The 25,673-nt window shown below is 45.0% G+C and overlaps 1 protein-coding gene across 4 annotated transcripts in view; it reads right to left on the reverse strand.

Moving 5' to 3' along the window:
- TRIM37 (tripartite motif containing 37) overlaps positions 1-25,673 on the reverse strand; it is a 943,514-nt gene that overhangs the window by 565,338 nt on the left and 352,503 nt on the right. For all 4 annotated transcript variants that reach the window (XM_069226401.1, XM_069226400.1, XM_069226402.1 and 1 more), the window contains one exon: positions 19,200-19,276. In XM_069226401.1, coding sequence (XP_069082502.1) covers positions 19,200-19,276 — 77 coding nt within the window. The remainder of the gene's footprint in view (positions 1-19,199; positions 19,277-25,673) is intronic.

Here is a 25,673-nt window from a genome sequence, read left to right on the forward strand (position 1 = left end):
TCCAGTGCAGCAGCGGCCCATCTTTAAGGGCAGAGGGGCCATGCCCCAACACGTTTTGGACATAAAGAGTGTCTGTCAGGCTGGAAAAGATCAGCCTGACAAACACTCCTTATTTTCAGGTCAGACAGCTAGGAGTGACACACGCGCTAAATGTGCAGGCGCCTGAGCTGAACTTTGCTGGGCTGAGGTCACAGCTTCTGTGAGCGTGACCTCCTCAGTTCAGCAAAGGTCCTTGAGGCCTTTCCCCCATCCTGACGAGGGAGAGGAAAGCAAGTTACTTACCTGTAACTGCAATTATCCAGGATTGGTATATTTTATAGATTCACATGCTTGAATCATTACCCGGCGTCGAAGTGGGAGTCCCACGGTACCTTAGGAAAGCAGAAAGTAGGAATCAACATAGGCTAGAATGGCAGTAGCCCTCAATCAAAAAGCCCATCCATGTCCTTTTGAAAAAAGGACCAAACTTGACCTATGACCAATAAGGGGCCCAGCACCTTCTAGTATATTTCCAAGAGAGGCTCTTTCCCTCAAAGTTTCAAGCACAAGAGTGAAGTATATACTGAAATGAAAGGTGAGCCTCAAAGGAAAGGAGGGTGGGTTGCATGTGAATCTATGAAATATACTGATTCTGGATATATGCAGTTACAGGTAAGTAACTTGTTTTCATATCCATTATTGAATATTTCATAGATTAACATGCTTGAATCAGAATAGCAAGCAGTTCTTACAGCAACTGTCATGACCTTTAGTGGATGGTGGGCCAAGACAAAAAACAGTTCACAATAGTAAACATAAGCTACAAATAGCTATGTATAAGCAGTATTTAAAATAATATGTTTAATCTGGTTGAAAATACTTCTGAAACTTTAAAACATGCATTTGTGAATACTTGGAGAAGGAACTCAAGGCAAACAAGCATTAATCAGTAAGACATTAACTTACATTAAGAAAGAGGCTCATCTTAATGAAATAGATTGCACAACACAGCCTGTCCTATGGCCGAATCCCTGCACTATGCTGATTCCAGACAGTATTGCTGTGTAAAGGAATGAGTAGTCTTCCATGTTGCAGCTCTTGTACAGTGTGTTTTGGGTGGTCTGGTCAGAGGTTTGCCAGCTTTAGAGTGGCAAAACTGTATGGTTGATGAAATCTACCCCACTATTGTCATCCTTGTTACTGCTGTTCTCTCACGTCCTTCACTATAAGAGACTTGCAGTTGAACTGTCCTGCAGAAGTAGTTAGTGCACTGAAAATAAAATGTCAAACACTGTTTGATGTCCAGTGTATGAGGAGTTCTTTCAGCTGGGGTAGATGGATTTGTTAAAAAAAAAAAAAAATCTGCAATATGCTTGGCTCGTTCAAATGAATATGAGAAGGAACCTTTGGGATATATCTTGGGTTTGTTCTGAGATGGACAAAGTCATATGAGAAAAGAAGGAAGGGTTCTTTAGTCATAAAAGCCTGTGTGTCACTAACCTTCCTGGTAGAAGTGAGAGAAAGAAGATTGGCGACCTTCCACGTGAGGAATTTTGGATCAGCTTTATGTATCGGTACGAATGGGAATTTCATTCGTTGAGAAAGAACAATATTGAGGTGCCACTCCGGAAGAGGTGGTCGCACAGGAGGGAAGGTGCAAAATATCCCTTTCATAAACTGCTTTATGAGGCTGGAGTAACAGAGAGAAGCCGTGTTTGAGGAACACCTGTATCTAGACCTTGCAGCCAGGTGCACTTTAACAGTGGTATGGACGAGTCCAGACTTTGGCCAGGGAAAGGATGTAAGGTATGATTTGTTCAAAAGAAGCCACAAATGGGTGCAAGTTGTTTTGTTGGCACCAAATGCAGAATCTTTGCCACTTCAAACTAAGTCTTGTTCATACTTTCGGCCTGTGTTCTGGAAACTATCACCCTACATTCCTGGTCAATATTCATGTATCGGAATTCATAGAACTCAGGAGCCATGCATGCAACTGGAGAGAGGCTGGCTCCAGGTATAATATCTGACCTTGGCTCCTCATTGATAGTGTCCACTTCTTGGGAAGTCGAATGGGTTTGGTCACAGATAAGAGGATCAGCTCTGTGAACCAGTGTTGTCTGGGCCACCTGGGAGCTATTAACATGAGCCGTCAACGCTCTATTTTTATCTTGTTGAGAAATCTGGGGACAAAAGCCAAAGGGGGAAAAAGCGTATGCAAAGATTCAGGACCATCGCATTGAAAGGGCATTCCACTATGACTCTGGGAGTGGATATCAACTGGCGTAGAACCAACATTTGGTGTTCTTGTCGGTAGCAAAGAAATCCAATGCCGTCAGAACCAGCGTGAAAAGATCTTGTTCACCTCTTGTTGATCCAGTTCTCATTCGTGGCAACTGTCACCCGTTCTGCTGAGTGCATCTGCAAGAGCGTTGTTGACACCAGGCAGGTGTTCTGCCCTTGAAACCTGTGTAGCGTGAGCCAATCCCAGAGAGTTTGAGCTTCTTGTCAAAGGGATAGGGATCGTGTTCCTCCCTGTTTGTTGATGTAATACATGCTGGCCGTGTTGTCTGTGCGGACCAGCACAGATGAACCCGATATCCATGAGAGAAAAGCCTGGAGAGTGAGAAAAATTGCCTTTCACTCCAAGGATTGATATGCATATGTTTCTGATAGTTGGACCACTTTCCCTGGATGCCTGACAGGGTTTTCATATGGAAAGACTGTTTGCACAAAAAATTGTTTAATTGCTTAAGATCTAGAATTGTCCTCTATTCTCCTGACTTTTTTCTCACTAGGCAGAACCAGGAAAAAAAACCTAGTCCTCTCTGATGAGGGGGAACCTTCTATATTTAATCATTGGAGAGCTTGGGAAATGCTTCTTGTTGAGGTGGGTGCTGTAGGAAGCTGGCCTGGTGTGTGGTGAACACCTATGCTGTTATCACCCTATACCAGGTCTAGGTATCCCCTATAAGTGAAGAGTAGACAGTGTCTAGGAAGCCAGAGCTCTCTAGAGGTAGCTGTGGATGAGCAACCAAGGTTAATCTAGGAGACATGAATATCTTATGCAATACCACTATAGTCACACAGCACTATCACACATCAAAGAACCACATGGTGTTACAAAAATAAAGGTACTTTATTATGTTAACACAAATACTAGAATACTAACAGGCAGTCCCCCAATTGGAGGTAAGTAAACACACTATTATATACACATTAGCAATCAGTAAATCAAATCAAATCATTAACATTTATAAAGCGCGCTACTCACCCGTGCGGGTCTCAAGGCGCTGTAAAGAACATAAAAAGCAATAAGCATTGGCTAAAGAAATAGGAAATAGTGAGGGACCTTGTGGAGGGTCAAACCATATACTAAAAAATGGAATGCAAGATACTGTCCCCCAACCAAGCATGACAAATTTTTAAAGGGGAGCTGGAAGAACCAGGAACCCCAAGAGTTGAATACCAGAGTGACCCTCAACGACCAGGAGAGCAAAGGTAGGTATGTGCTTTTCCCCAAAACCAAATGGACTTAGGAAAAGGATTGTGCAAGACCCAGACCAGACTGGAAGAACCCAAAGGTGGATTCTGACAGAGGAGGACCTGCAAAGGAAAGGGACCAAGTACAGTTTGTGATGGAGTACCCGGTTGTGGCATGAGCCGCTACCCACCCTTCTGTGGATGCAGGACCATGCCGACGGGGGATGAAGAAGACCACCTGTGCAGTGCTGAAGATGAAGAGGAGTTCCTGAGGCGATGCCTACCAACAAGCCTTGGCAAATGCATAAGTAGAAGAGGACGAGTCGCAAGGCTGAAGCGAACCGGCAAGGTCCAGGGGACTCGATCCAAGGAGGGGGACCCAGGGTGACCCTCAGCAGTCAGGAGAGTCACAAAAAGCAGATATAGCCCCCACTGGCAGCAAGCACAGCAAGTCACAGTGAGGCCCAGGGACCACACCTGATGAAGGGCCCCTGTCGCTGGAGCAGCAGAGACTGTGCTTTGCAGGAAGAGGTGCTTGGGGCTGGGGCTACATGGAGCGTGAAGATCCCTTGGAGAAGGAGTAAACAAGCCTTGGTAGCTGCAAGAGCACAGGAGTTCTGTTCTGCAAGGAAAGGCAAGGGGCTTACCGTCTTCCAAGTTGGACAACTGGTAGCTCCAGACCACCACCTGTGATGCAGGATCCATGCAGTTCCGGAGGAGTGCAGATCTACACAGCTGGTCGTCGTAGCAGTTGGTGCCTGCAGATGCAGGGGAGTGACTCCTCCTTTCCAAAGGAGATTCCTTCTTACTTCTTGATGCAGACTGGAGTCTCATCGACCTCAGAGGATACACTGCCAGGGAAATGTTGAAGTTGCTGGAAGGAGCCGGAGAAACAATGTTGCAAAGCGGAGTCGTCGCTGTGTTACCGATTGTTGGTTCCTGAAGAGTCCACTTGCGGTTCCAGTGGCTAGAAGATGAAGTATATGGTGCAGAGGAGTCCGGTGGAATCTTGCATGACTAATCTGAGGACCTACCCAAGAGGGAGACCCTAAATAGCCCTTGAAGGGGGATTTGTCACCTAGCAGGGTGACCACCTATCAGGAGGGGGCTTTGACGTCACCTCTTGGGTGGGTCCTCAGAATCGACATGCACGATTCCAACAGGACTCCTCTGCAACGTCTACTTCTGGCCACTGGAACCACAACTGGACTCCACGGGAACCTACAATCTGCACCTCCAGCGATGACTTTGCCCTGCAACATTGTTTCTCCAGCTCCTTCCAGCTTCTGCAACATTTCCCCGGCTGTGCATCCTCTGAGGTCTGTAAGTCTTCAGTCTGCATGAGAAGGAAGAAGGAATCTTCCTTGGAGTGAAGGATTCACTCCCCTGCACCCGCAGTCACCAACTACAACGACGAACAGCTGCATGGATCTCCTCTCCTCCTGCGCTGCGTGGATACTGCATCACGGGTGGTGGTCTGGAGTGGTCCCCTTGGTCCTCTGTGCCAGCTGTCTAACTTTGGTGAAGGTAAGCCCTTGCCTTTCCTTGCAGGACAGTACCCCTGTGCCCAACGTCTCTTGCAGCTACCAAGGTTTTTTGGCATCTTCTCCAAGGGCCCTTCAGGCTCCGTGTAGCCCCAGTCCCCAGCACTATTCCCTGCGACGCACAGCCCTCTGTGTGCTTCTCCTGTGGCATGGGACTCTGCTTCAGTTGTGCTGCGTGGGCTGCTCTGCGACTCCTCTTCCAGTGGGGCCTCTGTGGGGGCTGCCTCTTCTTCTGTGGACTCTCTGCATTACTAAGGGTCCCCCTGGATCTTACTGGTCCCCAGTAGCTCCGCTTTTAGTCTACTGCGACTCTTGCCTTTGCCAAGGCTTGTTGGTGGCTTTTCCACACCACAGACAGACTGCAATCTTCCATCCGGTGTGGGATGTCAGCTGCATCCTCCAGGAACTCTTCACCGACTCCAGGACTGCATTGCTCACAGTCTTCGCCCTACTGTCGACAAACACCTGCAATCACACACGGGTGGGTAGTGGCTCCTGCCACCATCGGACACTTCTACGAGTGCTGGACTTTGTCCCCTTCTTTTTCAGGTCTTCCCTTCTTCAGGATCCACTGCTAGTTTCTTGCAGTATTGTCTGTATGGTGCATTGTTCTTCTTTTCAGGCCTTTTGGTGGTTTGGGAGAAAACCAGTAGCTTACTCCCTTCTTCCTGGTCGCTGGGGGGCACTGTGGTACTTACCTCTTCTGGTTTCTAGTTCCTCCCCCTCCCCTCTACAAATCTCACTTACCGCTGCAGGGGTCCTGCATTCACACTCCATTTTTTACTATATGGTTTGGGCTCTCCCTAGGGACACTATTGTCTATTGCTAGTGCACTGTTTTCTATTGCTATTTATGCCTATTTCTGTTTACTAGTGTACATATTTAGTGTGTTTACTTAGCTCCGTGTTTACCTACCTCCTGTTGGGGTATTGCTTTAGTATTTTTGGTACTGTTACCTAAATAAAGATCCCTTTATTTTTGTAACACTGAGTGTTTTCTTTCATGTGTGTACGTGCTGTGTGACTACAGTAGAATTGCATGACCTTTGCATGTCTCCTAGATAAGCCTTGGCTGCTCATCCACAGCTACATCTGGAGAGCCTGGCTTCTAGACACTGCCTACACTTCACTAATAAGGTGATACCTGGACCTGGTATAAGGTGCTAATACCATAGGTACTCGCCACACACCAAGCCAGCTTTCTTCAATCTCCTTCCATTGATGGGGCTAATTGGAGATGTTCGCACCCACGTGGCTGGATTGAGAGGAAGGAGATATTGTAGCCGGTACCCGATAGAGATCATTGCTTGCAGTTGGTGTCCCGACCTTGGGGGGCTGTTTCCTTCTGCCGCCTCATTTGCTATAGGCTGCTGCGGGTGGTTGACGGTAGGCTTGGTGATAGTGAGGACTGTACTGTGATTGTGGCTGGTGTTGTCTCTGGTAACCACCTCTTAATAAAGAGAAGCCTCTACTTATGGCTCTGCGAAAGGGCTGTCTTTAATACAGCAAAGTGGCAAGAGAGCAGGTAATATCTGTGCCGGTTTGAAAAGCCAACAATGCATAGTCTATATGCTTGCCAAACAAAGTTCTGCCATCGTAGACCATATTTAGTATCTTGGATTGGACCTCTGGTAGAAATTAAGTAGCCTTAAACCAACCCTGGTGGCGCAAAACCGCTGTTCCAGCTAGTTGTTGCATTCCTGTGGAAGCGGTGTCGAAGGCGCAGTTGATTATTTCTGCCAATGTACATCCATTTGCCCTCCTGCAATATTTTCCAAGCTTTGGGTTGTTTATCTGCCAGGACGAAACTGATTAAGCTACTCACATCGCACCCCATCTGGCAGTCATAGCGTCCTAAAATTGATAAGGTACTGGCTGCATGGACAGTGATCGCCAACATAAGGGAGAACCTCTTCCGTACATTGTCCAAATACCTGTCTTCCTTGTCCGGTGCAGCTGAAAGAGGAATGGACAGATTCTTAGAGTGCCGCTGGACAGCTTGGTACACAACAGAGTCTGGCTTTGTATGGCCTATTAAACAGGCCAGAGAATCTTCCGTAACTTTATATTTCTTATCCAGACAAGGTGGTAATGACACTGTGGCTGGATTTTTTATTATCTTTAATTCCTTTGCTCCATATATAATCAATAATTGGGATTGCCCTTAAAGACTTTCTGCATGCTCCTTGAACTCCTAGAGGAAACAATCCATGTGAGAGACCAATGTTGGCAAATGAAAACGAGTGGCAGGCCTATCCATCAAATTATGAAGCTCTCCAATATCTTCTGGTGGAGAGTCCGATGGATGAGGTCAGGGGGGTGCGTGGGGAGGGGTGCTGGGGGTTTGTTGATGGTGTAGGGACTAAGTAATCATCCCACTCACCATGAGAGTGTTGAGGAGCAATGATTTCTGCTTCATTTCTCTCCTCATCTGAGGAGTTATACTCTCTGGAAGACGCAGCTATAGTAGAAGCTGGTGTAAACCTAGGTGTCGTTGGAGGCAGAGGCATTTTTCTTGGTTTAGCCGGAGAGGTAGGCTGCTGTCGGGGAGGCTGTTGTGGTCGGTCTGGAGTCGAATCCAAAAACCTTTGTTTGTAGTCCTGAAGCATGGCCTGAAGGTTTTGAATCAGGGATGTACACATCTGCACCATACTGCGTGGTTGAAAACACTGGAATGGCTTGTATGGTCTGTCATGAGAGGTATAATATGACTCATAATCCTGCTGGTCATATTCATCATCATCATATTGGTATCTGACGTGTAATTCTGATGGACTGTACATGTCCCCGAATGGTCCCTCATCCTCAGACTCTTCCCAGTTCAAGACCTAACTAAGTAGTAAGGTTGAAATTTTGCTGGAGATGTGTTGTCAGGATGCAAAGTAGTCTTTGTGACTTTAGCAATCTTGATTGTGGTAGCGCACTCAGAAGAAGCGGCAGCAATAATTTAGTGTGGCACTCTTTCTTTTGAGGCAGATGATGTCGGTGGCACTGTCGACTGTGCTGTCATCGACAGATTCGTTGCTAGTGGCAACAATGATGACTGTCTCGTCGACAACTGTGTTATCGTCGGGGTCCTCATCGATGATGGCTCTGTCGACAGGTAGGACGTAGATAGTGGAGGAGTCTTTGCCAACGGTTCCAAAGGTATGGTTGTCGACAGTTTCTTTTTTACTGGTGATGTCAAATCCACTGTGGCACATACCGTCGTTGAGGAGATTGGTGTCTGTATGGCTGCTGTCGATGATATTAATGACGACGACGGGCTCGTCGACAAGACGGTGTCGTTGTCGACTGGAACTTCAGTGATGCTTTTCTTGATGTCGACAGTTCAGAGGAAGGAGAGCGATGACGAGTCTCCTTTTTCTTTAAATATAGCGTGGACAGCTGTGAGGAGGCTGATCCTGGGTCTTCCTCGTGAGTTTTAGCAGCCTTCCTGCTCTCCTCAGAATGTCCCTGGTCAGATGGTCTTGACCAGTTTTAGGGCTTTGAAGCCGTGTTACTGTCCTCACCTGAAGTCCTGGACTTAGTCTGTAACCACAATATAAGCCTTCCTTCCCTGAGCTTTAGAGGAGAAGGTCAGACAGATTCTGCAGTCCTTCACTTGATGTTTGGGGTCAGGCAGTCCTTGAAGTCCTCAATATGGAGCCTTTTATTGCCACAAGATTTGCAGGGACGAAAACAATTTTTTTTTGTTGTTGTTGAGGTATCTGACATCTTTTGTTGTAGAAAGTAGCTTTGAAAGGAAAAAAAAGTAGCACAGCTCAGGGAGACTCCCTTCACACGACGTGCGGTAGAGCCTCTCTTGGGAGTATTCTAGGGAGTGCCGGCACCTGATTGGTCATAGGTCAAGTTTGGTTCTTTATCCAAAAGGACAAAGATAGGTTATTTGATTGAGGGCTACTTTCATTACCGCCTATGGTGATTCCTAAATACTGCTTTCCTAAGGTACCGTGGGGAACTTCCACTTCTACGACGGGGGAAAGATCCAAGCATGTGAATCTGCGAAAGATCCAATATTGGATAACGTCAGTGACAGCCTTGTCCCCGGGCACTTCAGGTTTAAGCCCTGAAGTGCCCAGGGCCGAGTGTATATCACTGACACCTCTGCACAGAGTGGGTGGGGTCAGCAGTCTCTCTGACTCCATCCTAGTTTGTGACGAGGTAGGGACTGTGTCCTCCCTTCCGTCAGCCAATGAGGGAAGGCAGCAGTCCCAACCCTCCTGGCACCATTAAGGTGTCTCTTCCAGAGAGTTGCAGCAGGTAAGTATTTTTTTTTTTAATGACTGTTTGGTGCGTGTGTGTATGTGTATTTGAGAGTTAGTGTTGTGAATGAGTGTGTGTGCGCGTCTGCATGTGAATGCATGTGTGTAAGTGTGTCTGTGTGTTCCTCCCCACTCCTGCTCCCCCCCTCAAATTTGTACGCACCGGCCACCACTGCTCCACCTTTGTGTGGTATTCTATGAGGACAAATATGAAACACTTCATTACACCTTCGGAGTTAATGGGGCCAATGATGTCGAGTGCTAATTTTTCCCACGGTTTGTCTTGCATAGGTACATGAGCTAGAGGAGTGGTACAATTTATTTTTTGATTTGACACAAATAGTACAGTCCCTAACTTTTAGTTTTACCATAAGTCATATTGGGGAACCAAGACTGCTCTGATTCTAGATTTAGTTAAGCTTCAGCCTAAGTGGCCTTCATGTTCCAAATAGATGATTTTGTTTCTTATTTCCATGGGAGGTACGCTTGTATCATTTCTTAGGATTAAATTGCAACTAATGTTGATTACATGTCTGACTTTCTAATACCCCTTTAATGACTTCATCTATTTCTTTACATGATTTAGGCCCATCTTATAACACATATGATGAGAGTTGGTTTAAGGCCTTCTCTTTTGCAATACTCATTCCACTCCTTCAAAGAAATGGCAGAGGACAAGATTTCAAACATGGGATTTTCAGGACTCTCGTACACTTCCTCAATGTCTAAAGGGGCTCTGCACAAGATATCAGTCATTTTGTTTAGGTGACTTGGTATATATTCTACTTTGAAACAAAATCCTTCCAGACACAACACCCATTTAGTGGTTCCTTTTGATGTGAACATGTATATGAGAGGTTTATGATCTGTACGTAGGCTGAACTGTAATCCCCACAGAAAAAAAATAAAAGGTTGAGCCCAAAAACACGGTAGAGATTCCTTGTCCACAACCGAGTAATTTTGTTCAGATTTAGTGAGGCGACGAGAAGCAAAAGCAATAATTCTTTCTTTACCAGCAACAATCTGGGATAATGTGGTACCCAGACCATTACTGCTGGCATCTGTGGCTAGGACTGTTTTTCTATTACTTGAAAAATTGCATAAGTATGGAACCATAGAGAATGGGTTCTTGAGTTTTTCAAAGGATGTATGATGCTCTTTCTGCCAACTGAACTGAGTGTTATTCATTTATTAGGTCTCGGAGATTACATGCTAAATGTGCAACATTTTTTTTTTTTTTTTACATACTTGGCATGTATTCTACCAGTCTTAAGAAAGATTTAAATTCCTTCTTATTCCTTGGTGCTTTTCCGATAGCATCTGAAAGACCTACTTTGGGCCTAAACTGATTTTTAGAGATAGTACATCGTAGTTAATCCACAGAGCTGACTCCAATGTGACATTTATCTGTTTTAATGTGAGACCAGCATTTTTTTCAAATTGGTTAGTACATTTCTCAAATTGGCATAGTGTACATTTCTCAAATTGGTTCATCCTCAGTGTCTTCATAAACAAGAACATCATCTTGGAAGCAGAATGTTTTGGGTATATCCTTGAGAACTCGCTCCATGATTTTTTTTTTTTTTTTAAACAGCTGCCGCATATGCTAGTCCAAATGGTATCCTGCGGACATTAAGTGCCTATGGATGTGGTGAAGGCACTTAACATACTCTCAGGGTGTAGTTCAACCCGGTGGTATGCCATGGAAAACTTTAACACTGAATCATGTGTCTTCACCCATCATGCTAAACATTTTGTGGATGAGTGTTAATGGGCGTCTTTCTACCCAGATATTGTTGATAAATGCACGCAAATCAACACACAATCTTATTCCACCACTGTGGGCCTTCTTAGGTACAACAATGGGGGCTATCCCTTTTACGCACTCTATTGGTTGTATGATACCAAGATCACTTAACCTAAAACCTCATTTTCTAAAGTTTTTCTCATTAACTGAAGTATTGGGTGAGTTTTATGTACAACAGGCTTGGCATCAAGTTTCAATTTTCACTATACTAGGTGAAATATCAGGAGATTAAAAAATGGAATGTTCCCTGTCTGATATGAAATTGAAGACTTTACTATTAATTAATGTAAATGTACAACAGGAGTCAGTGAACTTATTACTAGGATTACCATTTAAATATACCTTGCACTCTGGATATTTGATTTGATTGTTCTTGTCATTTACTTGGAAAACTTCCTTTCTTATTTTTTGAGAATTATCTTTTATAATTTTGTTTTTGTTGTTTCCAAAAACTCTGGCAAAATGGCCTCTCTTAATGTGGCATTTCCAGCCTGGCAATTAGGATTGCTAGTTAAATGGCTGCTGCTATAAAACAATAGCATTTTAACTTGTTAGATTCAGATACATTTTTGTGCGGTGAACAGCTAAATTATGAATCTTACTTACTTCTTGTTCTACCTTTTTCTTCCTTTATTCATGCAGTTTGTTCTGAAGGGGGATCAGATTTCTTTTTAGCAAATGGCAGTGAGTTCAATGGATTCAGTAATTGCAACAGTCTGCTTGTAGATTGGGTTGTTTTTCTAATACCTTTTCTTCTAGCCGTTGGTTAGTCATGCATCAAACCAAATGGTCTATAATAACGGAATTATGTAGGGTGCCAAAGTTACATTGTTTACTTAACCTTCTGAGTACTGTAATGTATTTTGTAACCCTTTTTTGCTTCCCTTGGATTCTACTAAAAGAATTGTGGTGTTCCAGTACAATATTGACTATCTGTATTGTTTTTTTTTTTTTTACTTAAAAAATGTTATCCTTAAATCCATCCAAACCTTGCTCATCTAGGTCTTTTCGAATGATTGGTTCTGGTAAAGTTTTATGTATTTTTCCCCAGTGGGTTCTTAAATTATGAAGCAGGATATGCTGTTTCCTTACAGGACTGAATTTTTATCCTCTGATAGCTAATAAATCAGATTCAATACTTACTCCTTCCATGGTATGTTAGGTTCTCCTAGTTCATTTAGGAACAGAAAGGGTTGTGGACATGCTTTCAGCAGCCCTTCTGGAGATAAATACTGTCAGAAATCAAATAAAAAAATCACACAGAATAAAGTGTGATGGTTATCAAAAGCTTTATTTTTCAGGTGGGAAGCAGCAGGAATGAAAAGCAAAAATAAAGTAATAGATATATCCTACACATACAATTTAAACAATATAGTACAATGAAACTGGCATGTCTAAAGATATGAAAACAATTGCTTAATAAACAATACTAATATGAAAACATAATCCTCAGACTGTAGAGTAACAGCCTTACTGATAAAAGCAGGGCTTGCCCAAGTAAATATGGGAATAGCAAAAGAACCTATTCATTTCAACAAAGCGTGCGTGTTCCCCAATTATAATTCTGCTGAAACCCCATATCGTAGTAAATCATATCTTAGTGAAAACAAGTAGGTCGCGCATGGCACCACCAAATATCCTTAATTAGACACACATGGATAGAAGGGGGTGTGTATCATCACTGCACAATGGGAGCGCCTATGGAGGGTGCATTGCGTAATGACTGATCTCCAAAGAGACGTACAAAGACAGGAAGACTCACTGAGGCAGGAGGCGGTTGTGCACCACAGGCATAGGACTGGAGGAAACACTCCTTAAATGGGGGGCTTGCTGTGTAACACCTTAATTTTCCATGAGGACATTCCATCCTGAAGAACAGCTGGGAATCAAGGGGGTCATTCACCGGAGTCCCAGCACTGAAAGACTTGAGATTTCTTGAGTGAGGACAGCAGCGCTCGGAGAACCAAGCCTGGGAAATTCCTCCTAGAACCCAATTATGAAGGCAGCAAGGCTGGATGCGATGAGCAGCTCTGATCAGTTCAAAAGGAAACTGGTGGAGGCGGCAAAGGCCGGATACAGAGGCAGCTCCGGTGAACTCAGCATCAACTATAGCTTAGTGTGAAGAAGCCAGAAGGGTGAGGAGAGGGTAACTGTTCCCTTACGCAGAAATTCCTCAACTGCTAGTTTTGTAGAGAAAATACAAACGGTCTAAAGGTAAGATTTGTTTATTAACCATTTACTCACACCGTCAATTCTCTCTCTGACAGAACAGACTTTTCATAACATTCTAAGTGGAACAATCCTTGCCAAATGTAAGCAAGTACTAATATGGTAAAGGAGGTAGGGAAAGACAGTACCAAATGGGAAATAAAGAGAGCAAATTAACATGTAAAGAAAGGAGAAATACATTACAACACTGAGCCAGTGGCTCTGTGGGTGCCACGTCCACGGCCACACAGGGGTGGCAGGCTTGAGGGCCATGGTGGCTGGGCAGGTAGAGATACTGCTGGAAGCCCCTTCATTGGCCACTAAAGGAGTAAAAGGTGGACTGGCGTTGGCGGAGGGGCATGGAAAAGCCCAAGGACCTGGCCATAGCTCTGTTGTCAATGAAGCACTCCAGCACGGAGTCTGCCTTGGTTCCAGAGAGAAAGAAGCCATCAAAGGGCAATTTTATAACTGAAGCTTGGACAACACCCGAAAAGCCAGTCATCCTCAGCTAGGTGCCCTAGGCCACACTGACAAAGAATGTGCTCCGCCTAGAAAGTCAGCTGTGTCCAGCCCACATCTCACTGTGAACTTCCCTGTGTCTCACCCATCAGCCATAGCTTGAGAGAGTATGGCACAGGCCTCCTCCTGGACGAAAGGCAGGACCTGTGTGCAATGGCCCAAAAGGAAAGCAGTGTTCATAGACTGCAATGTCAGGCTGGTGAAAGAAATCATTTTATTTCCCAAGGTGTCCAGCCTTTTGGATTCTTTATCCAGTTTAGTGATTGGAAATGTGGAACGATTTACTCAGGAACGGGAGGCTTGGACCATCAAGCTCCAGGGTAAGGTGCATGGTGAAGAAAGAGGGATCTCTGGGGTGGGGCCATGGCAGTGGACAATCGTCCTCTCCACAGGAGCTTCTGTGCAGGTCTTGGGCCAGGCCCCAAGAAGGACATCTGAAGTGTAAGGGCTTCATTAAATAGGAGAAACAGTTCTGAAGGTGTGACTCCCCGCTGAAGCACCTCCGTCAAGACGTTAGTCTTGACAGCCACAGAGGGCAACTGAAGGTTAAGGACCTCAGCTGTCCTCCTCACCACCATAGCAAACGTGGCACCCTCCTCCTTAGCCACTGTAAGAGGAGAGACCAAGCCAGTATTTGGGGAGGTTGCCAGTCCATGGGTATCCACCAATTCTTAACATCAGTCTATATTAGGGTCTAGGAGCTGGTATTACTCAGGGTCCAGTGACCCTGCCCAATTTCCCCAGTCCTAGCCTATAAGAATAGGGTTCAGGCCTGGAGGGAATGGCTCCAGGCGGCACTGGAGTCTGCTTCTGATGATGCCCCTCCGACTCCCTGTCAGAGCGGGATTAAATGGATACTGTGGTGCCAGGAGTGTCGACCGAGGGACTGGCGTCAGGGAAGGGTGAGGTGCTGGTCCAAATCCATATGTGGATCAGAGGGCCCCAAATAGCGCTGCGGGCGCACCTGCCAGCAGTGAATCAGTAGGGGTCCCTACCCAACCTGCTGAGCTGGAAGCCACTCTAGCAGGAAGAGGCCACCTCTAATAGGAGGTGCAAGGCCTCATAGAATTCTCAGAGTTTGGCAGGGGCTGGACTGGCTCTGGGAAACTCTGGGAGGCGCAGAGATGGCCTAGGCACAGGCTCAACTGTGGAGCCAGGTGTCGAGTGTCGATGCTCTGTCACGTCAGATGACTTCAACAGACAAGGTGAAGATGAAGACCCCTTAGACTTCTTGCTCTTTTCCTTTTTGGGGGACTTACCGGAGTTGGAGGACAGATTGCGATGAAGATCTATGGTTCTGCAACTGACCCCAGGGCCTTCCTCTTTACCGTGATCAAGATCACAGCAGCATCACACGTAAAGTAGCAAGGAGCTTGAGCTATCACTTCCTCAAGGCCTTGGGGTGCATGGCAATCGATGCAGCTCTTGGTATTCTGGTGGTGCTCAAGGCTCCAGAAACAGACAAGATGTGGGTCCGTCACCGACATTTGCTGGTGACAGGAGCTGCAGGGTGTAGAGTCAGCTTTCTTCATACACATTCCTGCCACACCAGGAGAAAAATCTCAAAAAACGTCACTAACTGGGACAGAAGTCGAAAAAAGTCAAGATTGGGAGTGGCTCACGTAAGGGGGCTGGGGTGGTGCCTTTATGGGCACCACGCATGTCACTTCCAGGGCACACGTTGCCAACGACACCACATGGAACTGAACAACGCCAACTACTGCTGTGCAGGGGTAATGCTCATCAAAAACTTCTGGATCCAGCCTGATGCCTGGGGATAATTCTAAGGTAAAGTATCTGCAGATAGAAGCCTCTACCAGATAAAACTGTCACAGTACAAGATAAATGAAGCAAACGTACTAATTGTGTTTTTACTGGGGAATGCTTGCTTATAATATCGTTTCACATATGTCTTTCTTCTTCTCTATCCAGCAGACAATACACCGGAAAGTGGCTACACTGTCAGATCTGAGGGCAGAGGAAGAATCACAGTGACTGCATTCCGGGTTACTCTTGAATAGGCTTGTAAATAGGTATTCAAGTTACCAGTGTAGCCAGCTCAGCAACCAATACTGGGGAGTGTTATTAAGTCTCCCAATGCACCCAGAACAGTTTGAACTGCTGAAAACATTAAATGGCAAAAGGGATCATACATTGTTTAAAAACATAGTGTGGACTGCAGGTGTTTAGGAACTCTAACACAATTCATTTTTGCAGAACTCTTTAGTGCAGTTCAACTGTGGGTATTTTCACATTCATTCTTCCTCATGATTACATCAAATGGCAAAAAGGCTGACAACCTTTATTTTGAATTTTGTTTAGTGCTGGGTAAATGATTCATTAAAATGTTAATGCAAAATAGTATAACTATTTCCTTATGTTGTGGGTGTATTGTCACAGTGATCTCTAATTTGCAATAACAAAGGACTATCCCAAATATACAGTTTATACATGCCACGTACAACAAATAACTGTCAAGACAGGATAAAAACAAGCATTGGCATAGTAAAGAGGTCTCACCTTTGGGCCATTGGCTTTGGCAATTGCTTTTAGCAGGACTGTACAGTATTGGAACACACACTGGGCAGCATCTTTACTCGGATGACCAGCACTTGAAGGTCATCTGTTTCAGACAAGTGCTAAAAAAAATGTATTCACAAGCGTGTTCAATGCTAATGGTATTTTCAAAAAAGTTACAGATCCTAAAGTAGTGTGCCGGGTGAAGCTATAGTTCGTGCATCAGGTGCAGTGGCACCGGGTACAAGGAGTCTTAGGTGGCATCTGAATGCTAGTTATGGCTTCATTTTTATAGCCCACCTGCAGAGATGGTGCCCATTTGGCAGCTTGCACCAAGGTGCTTGGCAGCTTTACTGTCCTACCTACACCTACCTGCAATAAAACACAGCTTATTGAATGCCGTGACTGACTCAGGGAGCTGTGCAATGACGCCCTGTTATCATTTCTATGTGGAGCTGCTTCGGTTATCAGGCATGATGAACTGTGTCAAAGACAGATCCCTTAAGTGTAGGGTTATTGGGGGGTCACCTAACACTAAGGCAGCAAGATTTGTTTGTCGGATGGTAGCCATCACTGCCCCAGCAATTTATACATTTGGGGCTGGGACACTTTTTCAAGCGCAGAGATAAAATCTGATTCTGGCACTGTTTGTTTAGATGCTAGATATGGTAACAGCTGTGTGTTGTACCTTTACAGCCAACAGTGCTTACCACCAGCATTATTATTTACTTCCGGCTAAGTCTTAGGAGAGTGGTATCTGCCATCAGTTGTATTACTTCATTAATGAAGGCTGTTCTTGTAAGCTGAAGAAACCTGTAAGGGGGCTCCCGGGACCACCAAACTGCATCAATAAGGGAGGTTGGAGTGTCTGGGCACATCACTGCCACCACTGATTTAGTGAGGGTTACTCTACTTGAGTGGCACAGTGCCTTCACATGCCTGTGTTTACACTGTCACCAGTCAGACACTGAAGCGGGTAGATTTTCCACTTGGCCTGCCAAACATACTGTGTCTCCGTTTCAAACGGCCATGTGTGCATCTAATTGGTTCAAAAGTGATTAGCATAATAAGTTGATTGTTTCCGCATCACTACATAAGCTTCATCAAGAAGGTCCCTGCTACTTACTGTTAGCTGCTAGTCTGAGCTCTGCTACAGTCATTTAAACAGAACAAATCTCCAGCTTTTAATAAACGCCGCTGCTTCATGAAAATGAAAATTAGATTTATGTTTGTATGAATGTGTCTGGATGGTCCAGCGGTCCCAGAGTTTGACTCTGGATACAGTGCAGCCAAGAAAATATTTGCTGATGAAACATAAGTAATGTTGAAAGATGCAATAGGCTGCGCTGGTTATCCAAGTGAAAAGATGACTTTGCATGCATGCACCTGGATGTGCGTCTGTAAAACGCAGTGCTTGTGCAGCACTAGATAACATATATGAGAAAACAAATGAATAATTCAGTAGGTCTTTGCTTCGGATCAACAGCTCTGGGTAGAGGGTCTACAATTAAGTTTATAAACAGGGTACGCTTATTTTTTCGGATTTTTGTAGTCAGTAATGCTCCAGTTCCCTCTGACTAAACGGAGAAGGCTCCATGGGGTGAAGAATAGAGATTAAACATTTTGTGTTAAGTAACCAAAGAACAGTGTCCGGGTGGGGGTCGGCTATCTTATGTCACACCCAAACAGTTTCTGTGCCGTCAAATTGCTGCTGTTTGCATTGAAGGTTCTAGGTACCGCGCTCCTGTCCCATGCTCCTGTCTCGTGGTCCTTTTGAAAGGACAGCACTGCAGCGTTACATGGTCTGCTCAAATGAGAACACAAAAAATGTATTCTTCAGACTCTATATAACTAATGGACACAACATTTCATGAAATCTCTTTTACCCTTTGTGTTGGTGACATTGTTTATTAAACTGCAGATCTTTTGAGTTCTATTCTATACACACTCCTTTCTTGAAGCCTCAACACATCCGATGTATTTATCCTTTGACCAGCACGGACAGGAACCGTACAGCCGCTTGATCACAATGGCGCAAAATGCTCCTTTCAGTTGTGTCCCTCATCTTATGACATATTTTCGTCCTCAGTTTTGAATGCAGATAACAAAAACACATGCATGAAGCGAGGTGGCCATGAACAGGGCACTGGGATGATGCAATAAAAGGGTCACTGTCTCCTGACGTGGCTGGCAAAGAGCAGAGGAAGGCATGCGGGATCAGCAGAGCTCTACTTAAAGCTCTGATTCATGGCCCCACTGGCACCCTCTAGCCTGGTGTGCAGAGGCGGCAACAAGCTGTGCCTGGGAGTGGCCCACAACGATGTAGAGGCAAGTCTGGACTGACATAGCACACTGGGCACCCTCGGAAAACAGCATGCAAATGTGACAAAAAAAGAACAATATTTACAGGCCTGTTTATGGAGGAAGCCTGGGGCACGTAATTAACTCCTGAATTGTTACTGATCCGGATGCTGCATTCCTTATTCTGTAATGTGAGATCTAGCTGAACACGCACCCACCAGTAATACCAGCAGGAAAGAAAGAAAAAAAAATAGTCCCACAAAACGAACGCAAACTACCAAATCGTAAAGATACACTACTTTGGTTTTTGCTCTGTTAGACGAAACAAAACATATAATGGAGGGACAAAGAAAAATAATTCACTACTAGCAAATTAGCATTTTTTATCAACATTGCGAGAAATGAATAAAAAGCCAATGTGTGGGCTGCAAGTCATGAAGTATACACAACATGACTCGCAGAGACAGAGCAAGCAACGTCTACCTGAGATCGAAAAAGAATCAGTTGCATGATGCGGACTCTAGATGATTTAAGGAAGAATGATTCCAAGATCTAAAATTATGAAAAAAAATGTACATACTTGGAAGTTTCTGGCAACCCAGCTGACAATTCGAGGAAGACAGAAAGGTAATAACCGCGCACCACTCCATTTCCATCCTAGAAAAAAACATTTGAAGAAAACAGTCACAATCAGCTGTAAAAGGATGTCTATGCTGAACTAAACAACAGGCACTGAAAAAAGAAAAGGGTTTTTTTTTGGGGGGGGGGGGGAGGTGGCATTTTTTTCCATGCCACAGGATGCGGCTGGATTAAGAGGTTTCAGTAGCAAATAGAAGGCACTAAATTTTAATCATTACAATTGAAGGCAAAATGGCTGTCAAGCTGGCATGCAAGTAAGACATCTATTCTGCAGCCGTTTGAGACTACACTCCATAAGAGAGCAGAAAATAGCAGGCATTAGAAAAGCAGATTATGACGCACAGTCATCTATTATGCAGTTTGTAATATGTGGAGAATCCAGAGATTGCAGTGCCCAGGGACTTCACAATTCCTAGAACAGGAATAGGATGTGAAAATGACAAACTGCTTTTTATGAGGCAAGTAGAAGCTCTATATTAGAAGACACGTACGCATGCTGAAAAACATGCTGAGAGCAGAGGTGTAACTATCGTTTGGGAAATAACTGGAATTTTGTATGTAAAACTGCAGGGTCCAGGTCTTTTACATCTGAAGACTGCCAGTGTTACATGAAGAAGAGAAAAGATTTGACAGTAGTTTAAAAATGAACGCTTAGAATACCAACAGAACTGCATTATTTTATATAACGAACTTGTAGGTGTGGATCATGTGAGTAGATCTAAGAAAAAGACAATGGATGCATAGATGTGTGAGCGCATATGTATAGACGAATACCTAGGTGACAGTCAATCAACAAATCGGTAAGTGAACGCATGAGCGGGTATAGATGAAAGAGTGACAACATATGAATTTGTGAATAGACAGAAGAATGTGTGAGTGAATCAAATAGATGAATGAGTGACATCCAATGCGGTTCCCACCTACTGCTACAGGATTCCCTTCACTCTCAGCCTCATATATATGGTTCTCCCAGAAAAAATGGTTGTGTCCCCCATGTTGGCAAGAATTGAGGTGTCAGACAGACTGACATTGTCAAGTGTATGTTTTTCAGTTTACTAATTGTGTATACAAACAGACAAAAATACATAAGAAAGTTGACATATGGGCCCATGTCATGACAACACCTGCACCTTTTAACCAACAATAATTTCCACTTTGATACTTGTAGTTTTAATCTTACCATTGTATGTATGCCATTAAAAACGCCATACTGTAAAGTACTGTTGGTAAAAAAAAAAGTCCTAGTGTTTCATGTAAGAGGGAAAAACCGTACAAGTAAGCTGTAAACTTGTCAGGTCCGGGAAACACTTCTTTACGTGAACTGAGACAAGAGGTAGTATTTGCAGCACACGGATCTCTGCTAATGTGAACAGTTAGCTCAGCTAGTTACGTGTGGTGATGTTTCAGTCGACTGCTGTAGAGTGTGAACAATAAGCAATCAAAAACAGCAGCACATCAAGCTGAGTGAGCTATTGTGGAGGAGAAGAGTTAAATCTTCACATTCTTGTTTCAAAGGCAGAGAGAGAAGGAGAAATGTAGTTAAACCATGATTAGCCTCGACTATTGTAGGAGCCTGGCCTGGTTTGTAGTGAGTACCAAGGGGTACTTACACTCTGCACCAAGTCCAGGTATCCCTTATTAGTGTAGAGGGGTGTCTAGCAGCTTTGGCTGATAGAAAAGGGTAGCTTAGCAGAGCAGCTTAGGCTGAACTAGGAGACGTGTGAAGCTCCTACTATACCACTGGTGTCATATGCACAATATCATAAGAAAACACAATACACAGATATACTAAAAATAAAGGTACTTTATTTTTATGACAATATGCCAAAGTATCTCAGTGAGTACCCTCAGTATGAGGATAGCAAGTATACACAAGATATATGTACACAATACCAAAATTATGCAGTAATAGCAATAGAAAACAGTGCAAGCAATGTACAGTCACAATAGATTGCAATGGGAGCACATAGGTATAGGGGCAACACAAACCATATTCTCTAGAAGTGGAATGCGAACCACAAATGGACCCCAAACCTATGTGAGCTTGTAGAGGGTAGCTGGGACTGTAAGAAAACAGTGAGGGTTAGAAAAATAGCCCATCCCAAGAACCTGAAAAGTGGGTGCAAAGTGCACCTAAGTTCCCCAGAGAGCACAGAAGTCGTGATAGGGGAATTCTGCAAGGAAGACCGACACCAGCAATGCAACAACTATGGATTTCCGGACGAGAGTACCTGTGGAACAAGGGGACCAAGTCCAAGAGTCACGATCAAGTCGGGAGTGGGCAGATGCCCAGGAAATGCCAGCTGTGGGTGCAAAGAAGCTGCCACCGGATGGTAGAAGCTGTGGATTCTGCAAGAACGAAGAGGACTAGGAACTTCCCCTTTGGAGGATGGATGTCCCACGTCGTGAAGAAGCTTGCAGAGGTGTTTCCGTGCAGAAAGACCGCAAACAAGCCTTGCTAGCTGCAAGGGTCGCGGTTAGGGTTTTTGGATGCTGCTGTGGCCCAGGAGGGACCAGGATGTCGCCAATTGCGTGAGGAGACAGAGGGGGTGTCCAGCAAGACAAAGAGCCCACTCCAAAGCAAGCAGCACCCGCAGAAGTGCCGGAACAGGCACTACGAAGAAGAGTGAACCGGAGCTCACCCAAAGTCACAAAAGAACGTCCCACGACGCCGGAGGACAACTCAGGAGGTCGTGCACTGCAGGTTAGAGTGTCGGGGACCCAGGCTTGGCTGTGCACAAAGGAAATCCAGGAAGAGTACACAGGAGCCGGAGCAGCTGCAAATCACGCGTTACCCAGCAATGCAGTCTAGCGTGGGGAGGCAAGGACTTACCTCCACCAAACTTGGACTGAGGAGTCACTGGACTGTGGGAGTCACTTGGCCAGAGTTGCTGAGTTCCAGGGACCACTCTCGTCGTGCTGAGAGGGGACCCAGAGGACCGGTGATGCAGTCTTTTGGTGCCTGCGGTTGCAGGGGGACGATTCCGTCGACCCACAGGAGATTTCTTCAGAGCTTCTAGTGCAGAGAGGAGGCAGACTACCCCCACAGCATGCACCACCAGGAAAACAGTCGGGAAGGCAGCAGGATCAGCGATACAAGGTTGCAGTAGTCGTCTTTGCTACTTTGTTGCGGTTTTGCAGGCGTCCAGAGCAGTCAGCAGTCGATTCCTTGGCAGAAGGTGAAGAGAGAGATGCAGAGGAACTCCGATGAGCTCTTGCATTCGTTATCTAAAGAATTCCCCAAAGCAGAGACCCTAAATAGCCAGAAAAGGAGGTTTGGCTACTTAGGAAGGAGGATAGGCTAGCAACACAGGTAAGAGCCTATCAGAAGGAGTCTCTGACGTCACCTGCTAGCCCTGTCCACTCAGAGCAGTCCAGTGTGCCAGCAGCACCTGTTTCCAAGATGACAGCGGTCTGGAGCACACTGGAGGAGCACTGGGCCCCTCCCAGGGGACGTGCATGTCAGGGAAGTGGTCACTCCCCTTTCCTTTGTCCAGTTTCGCGCCAGAGCAGGGCTGGGGGATCCCTGAACCGGTGTAGACTGGCTTATGCAGAGATGGGCACCATCTGTGCCCATCAAAGCATTTCCAGAGGCTGGGTGAGGCTACTCCTCCCCAGCCCTGACACCTTTTTCCAAAGGGAGAGGGCGTAATACCCTCTCTCTGAGGAAGTCCTTTGTTCTGCCTTCCTGGGCCAGGCCTGGCTGGACCCTAGGAGGGCAGAAACCTGTCTGAGGGGTTGGCAGCAGCAGCAGCTGCAGTGAAACCCCAGGAAAGGTAGTTTGGCAGTACCCGGGTCTGTGCTAGAGACTCGGGGGATCATGGAATTGTCTCCCCAATGCCAGAATGGCATTGGGGTGACAATTCCATGATCTTAGACATGTTACATGGCCATGTTCGGAGTTACCATTGTGACGCTATACATATGTAGTGCCATATGTATAGTGCACGCGTGTAATGGTGTCCCCGCACTCACAAAGTCCGGGGAATTTGCCCTGAACAATGTGGGGGCACCTTGGCTAGTGCCAGGGTGCCCACACACTAAGTAACTTAGCACCCAACCTTTACCAGGTAAAGGTTAGAGATATAGGTGACTTATAAGTTACTTAAGTGCAGTGGTAAATGGCTGTGAAATAACGTGGACGTTATTTCACTCAGGCTGCAATGGCAGGCCTGTGTAAGAATTGTCAGAGCTCCCTATGTGTGGCAAAAGAAATGCTGCAGCCCATAGGGATCTCCTGGAACCCCAATACCCTGGGTACCTCAGTACCATATACTAGGGAATTATAAGGGTGTTCCAGTATGCTAATGTAAATTGGTGAAATTGGTCACTAGCCTGTTAGTGACAATTTGGAAAGAAATGAGAGCATAACCACTGAGGTTCTGGTTAGCAGATCCTCAGTGAGACAGTTAGTCATCACACAGGTAACACATACAGGGCACACTTATGAGCACTAGGGCCCTGGCTGGCAGGGTCCCAGTGACACATACAACTAAAACAACATATATACAGTGAAATATGGGGTTAACATGCCATGCAAGATGGTACTTTCCTACAACTATCATGTGTAGCACAAGACAAGCAATTCATGCAGTTCCTCTTTAAACAAGCACTGGCAAAGCCAATAAGCATTAGCTACCAGCATTTTGGCAAGTCTTGTCTTCTTTTGTCATGGTTTTTGTGAAAATGTATTGTTCAGGAAGCAGCCAGACCCTCAACCTATTAACAAAAAATGGATAAAGGAAACAAATATTTTTGGTCTCCAAAAAGCTGACATTACCAATTTGACGTCCTGGCACTGTAGGGAACTACTTTGTGTGTGGAAGTGCTCCTTGCTGCCGTAAGTCTTAGTTAAGTCAGCAAAACTAAACTGACTAATGGATGGGGACTGTCTGAAAACCCCTATAGGTATAGTATACACATCATTTTATTAATATCAAAAGATCTTGACCTAAATAAATAAAAAATAAAAAATAAATTAAAAAAACAATTGGTCTGGCATCGGCTGCTAGCCTCTTGCCTCAGACAAAGAAGGAAAGAAACAAGAACAAATCAAGAAAGAAAGAGAGAAAGAAAATCAGGACTGTAAAGTTACCTAGAGCACCCTGATTAGCTCATGGAGTTAATGTGAGCTGAAGGCAAGAAGAAAAACCGAATGACTGAAAAGAAAGTAGGAAAAAGAAAAACAAAAAGTTAAGAAAAAAAGGAGGAACAAAGGCAAGAAAGAAGAAAAATAAGGAAAAGGAGATAAAGAAAAACCGAAACCAGTTACAAGAAAATAAGAAAAAGGGATGGAAGCAAAGACCAAAAGACAGAAAGAAAGACAGAAAGAAAAAAAAGACAAAGGAAAAAGGCAGGAAAAAAAGAGAAAATTATGAAAGAATTTAAAAGACAGGAAAAAAGGAGGGAAAGAAAAAAAGATGGAAAGAAACACAAGGTTGCAAAGCTAGATAGAGCACACCAATTAGCTTATATTCAGAGTTCATGTGAGCTGAGGTGAAATGGCAGCAGTCAGGTAAACAAGGCCACTCCAAACACATTTACAACAGCATTACCAGCAGATGGGGTCTGACCAAGCTGGAATGTGCCCTGTGGTCACATCAAAAGCACCATGCTATTACATTAGGCTCTAAACACAAATACAACACGAAAGTAATTAAAAACTAAAAACAAAAACACTGGCCCATAAAGGGGACTACCTTGTGTGAGGATGTATTCGTAATGAAGAATGCATTCACTCAAAGTGAAGTTAGTCAATTGCTTAAGAAAGCTGTCCCATTGCCCTATGCCGTGTGCTGTAGTAGACGGAAGCGAAATGTGAATGACACAACAGGCCTATAAACGAAGAGAGGTGGCTAAAAGCCCTTTAACCCTATCAGTGCATGTGTCGGCTAATGGCTGACACACGCACACCCTCTCTGGTGCAGGCCATGATCACTGGCCGAAGCAAGGGAGGGGTTTTAAAAATCGTCCAGAGGATTTCTTTTTTGTTTTTTTAATCCCCTTGAGAGACACAGAAGAGCATCTGCATCTCACCATTCCCCCCCCCCCACTCCCTATCCCCCACCACTCCCACCCATCTGTGACCAAGCAATGAGGCGTGTTGACAACACACTTTCCCCACCGGAACGGACGAGGTAAGTTTCCTCTCCCCTCTATAGTGGGGGAAAAAAGGCGAAAACTGCTTCACCAGATGCCAGGGAGGCATTGATGAAAAGGGGAGAGTCTGCCCTTTCCACTGATGCCTTCCTGGCAACGTTTCCTGGCCATGGATCGCAGCACAGCTGTGATCCATGCCAGTAAATGGCCCTAGGCCCCAAGGATCTTGTTTTTTTGGGGGGGGAGGGGTGTGGGGGGGGAGGAAATTAGGTTTGGCCCCCATGTAAGTGGTCTCTGTCTCTCCCCCCCCAGGAGG

The sequence above is a fragment of the Pleurodeles waltl genome, chromosome 3_1 (assembly GCF_031143425.1).
Source record: "Pleurodeles waltl isolate 20211129_DDA chromosome 3_1, aPleWal1.hap1.20221129, whole genome shotgun sequence".
Classification (NCBI taxonomy): domain Eukaryota; kingdom Metazoa; phylum Chordata; class Amphibia; order Caudata; family Salamandridae; genus Pleurodeles; species Pleurodeles waltl.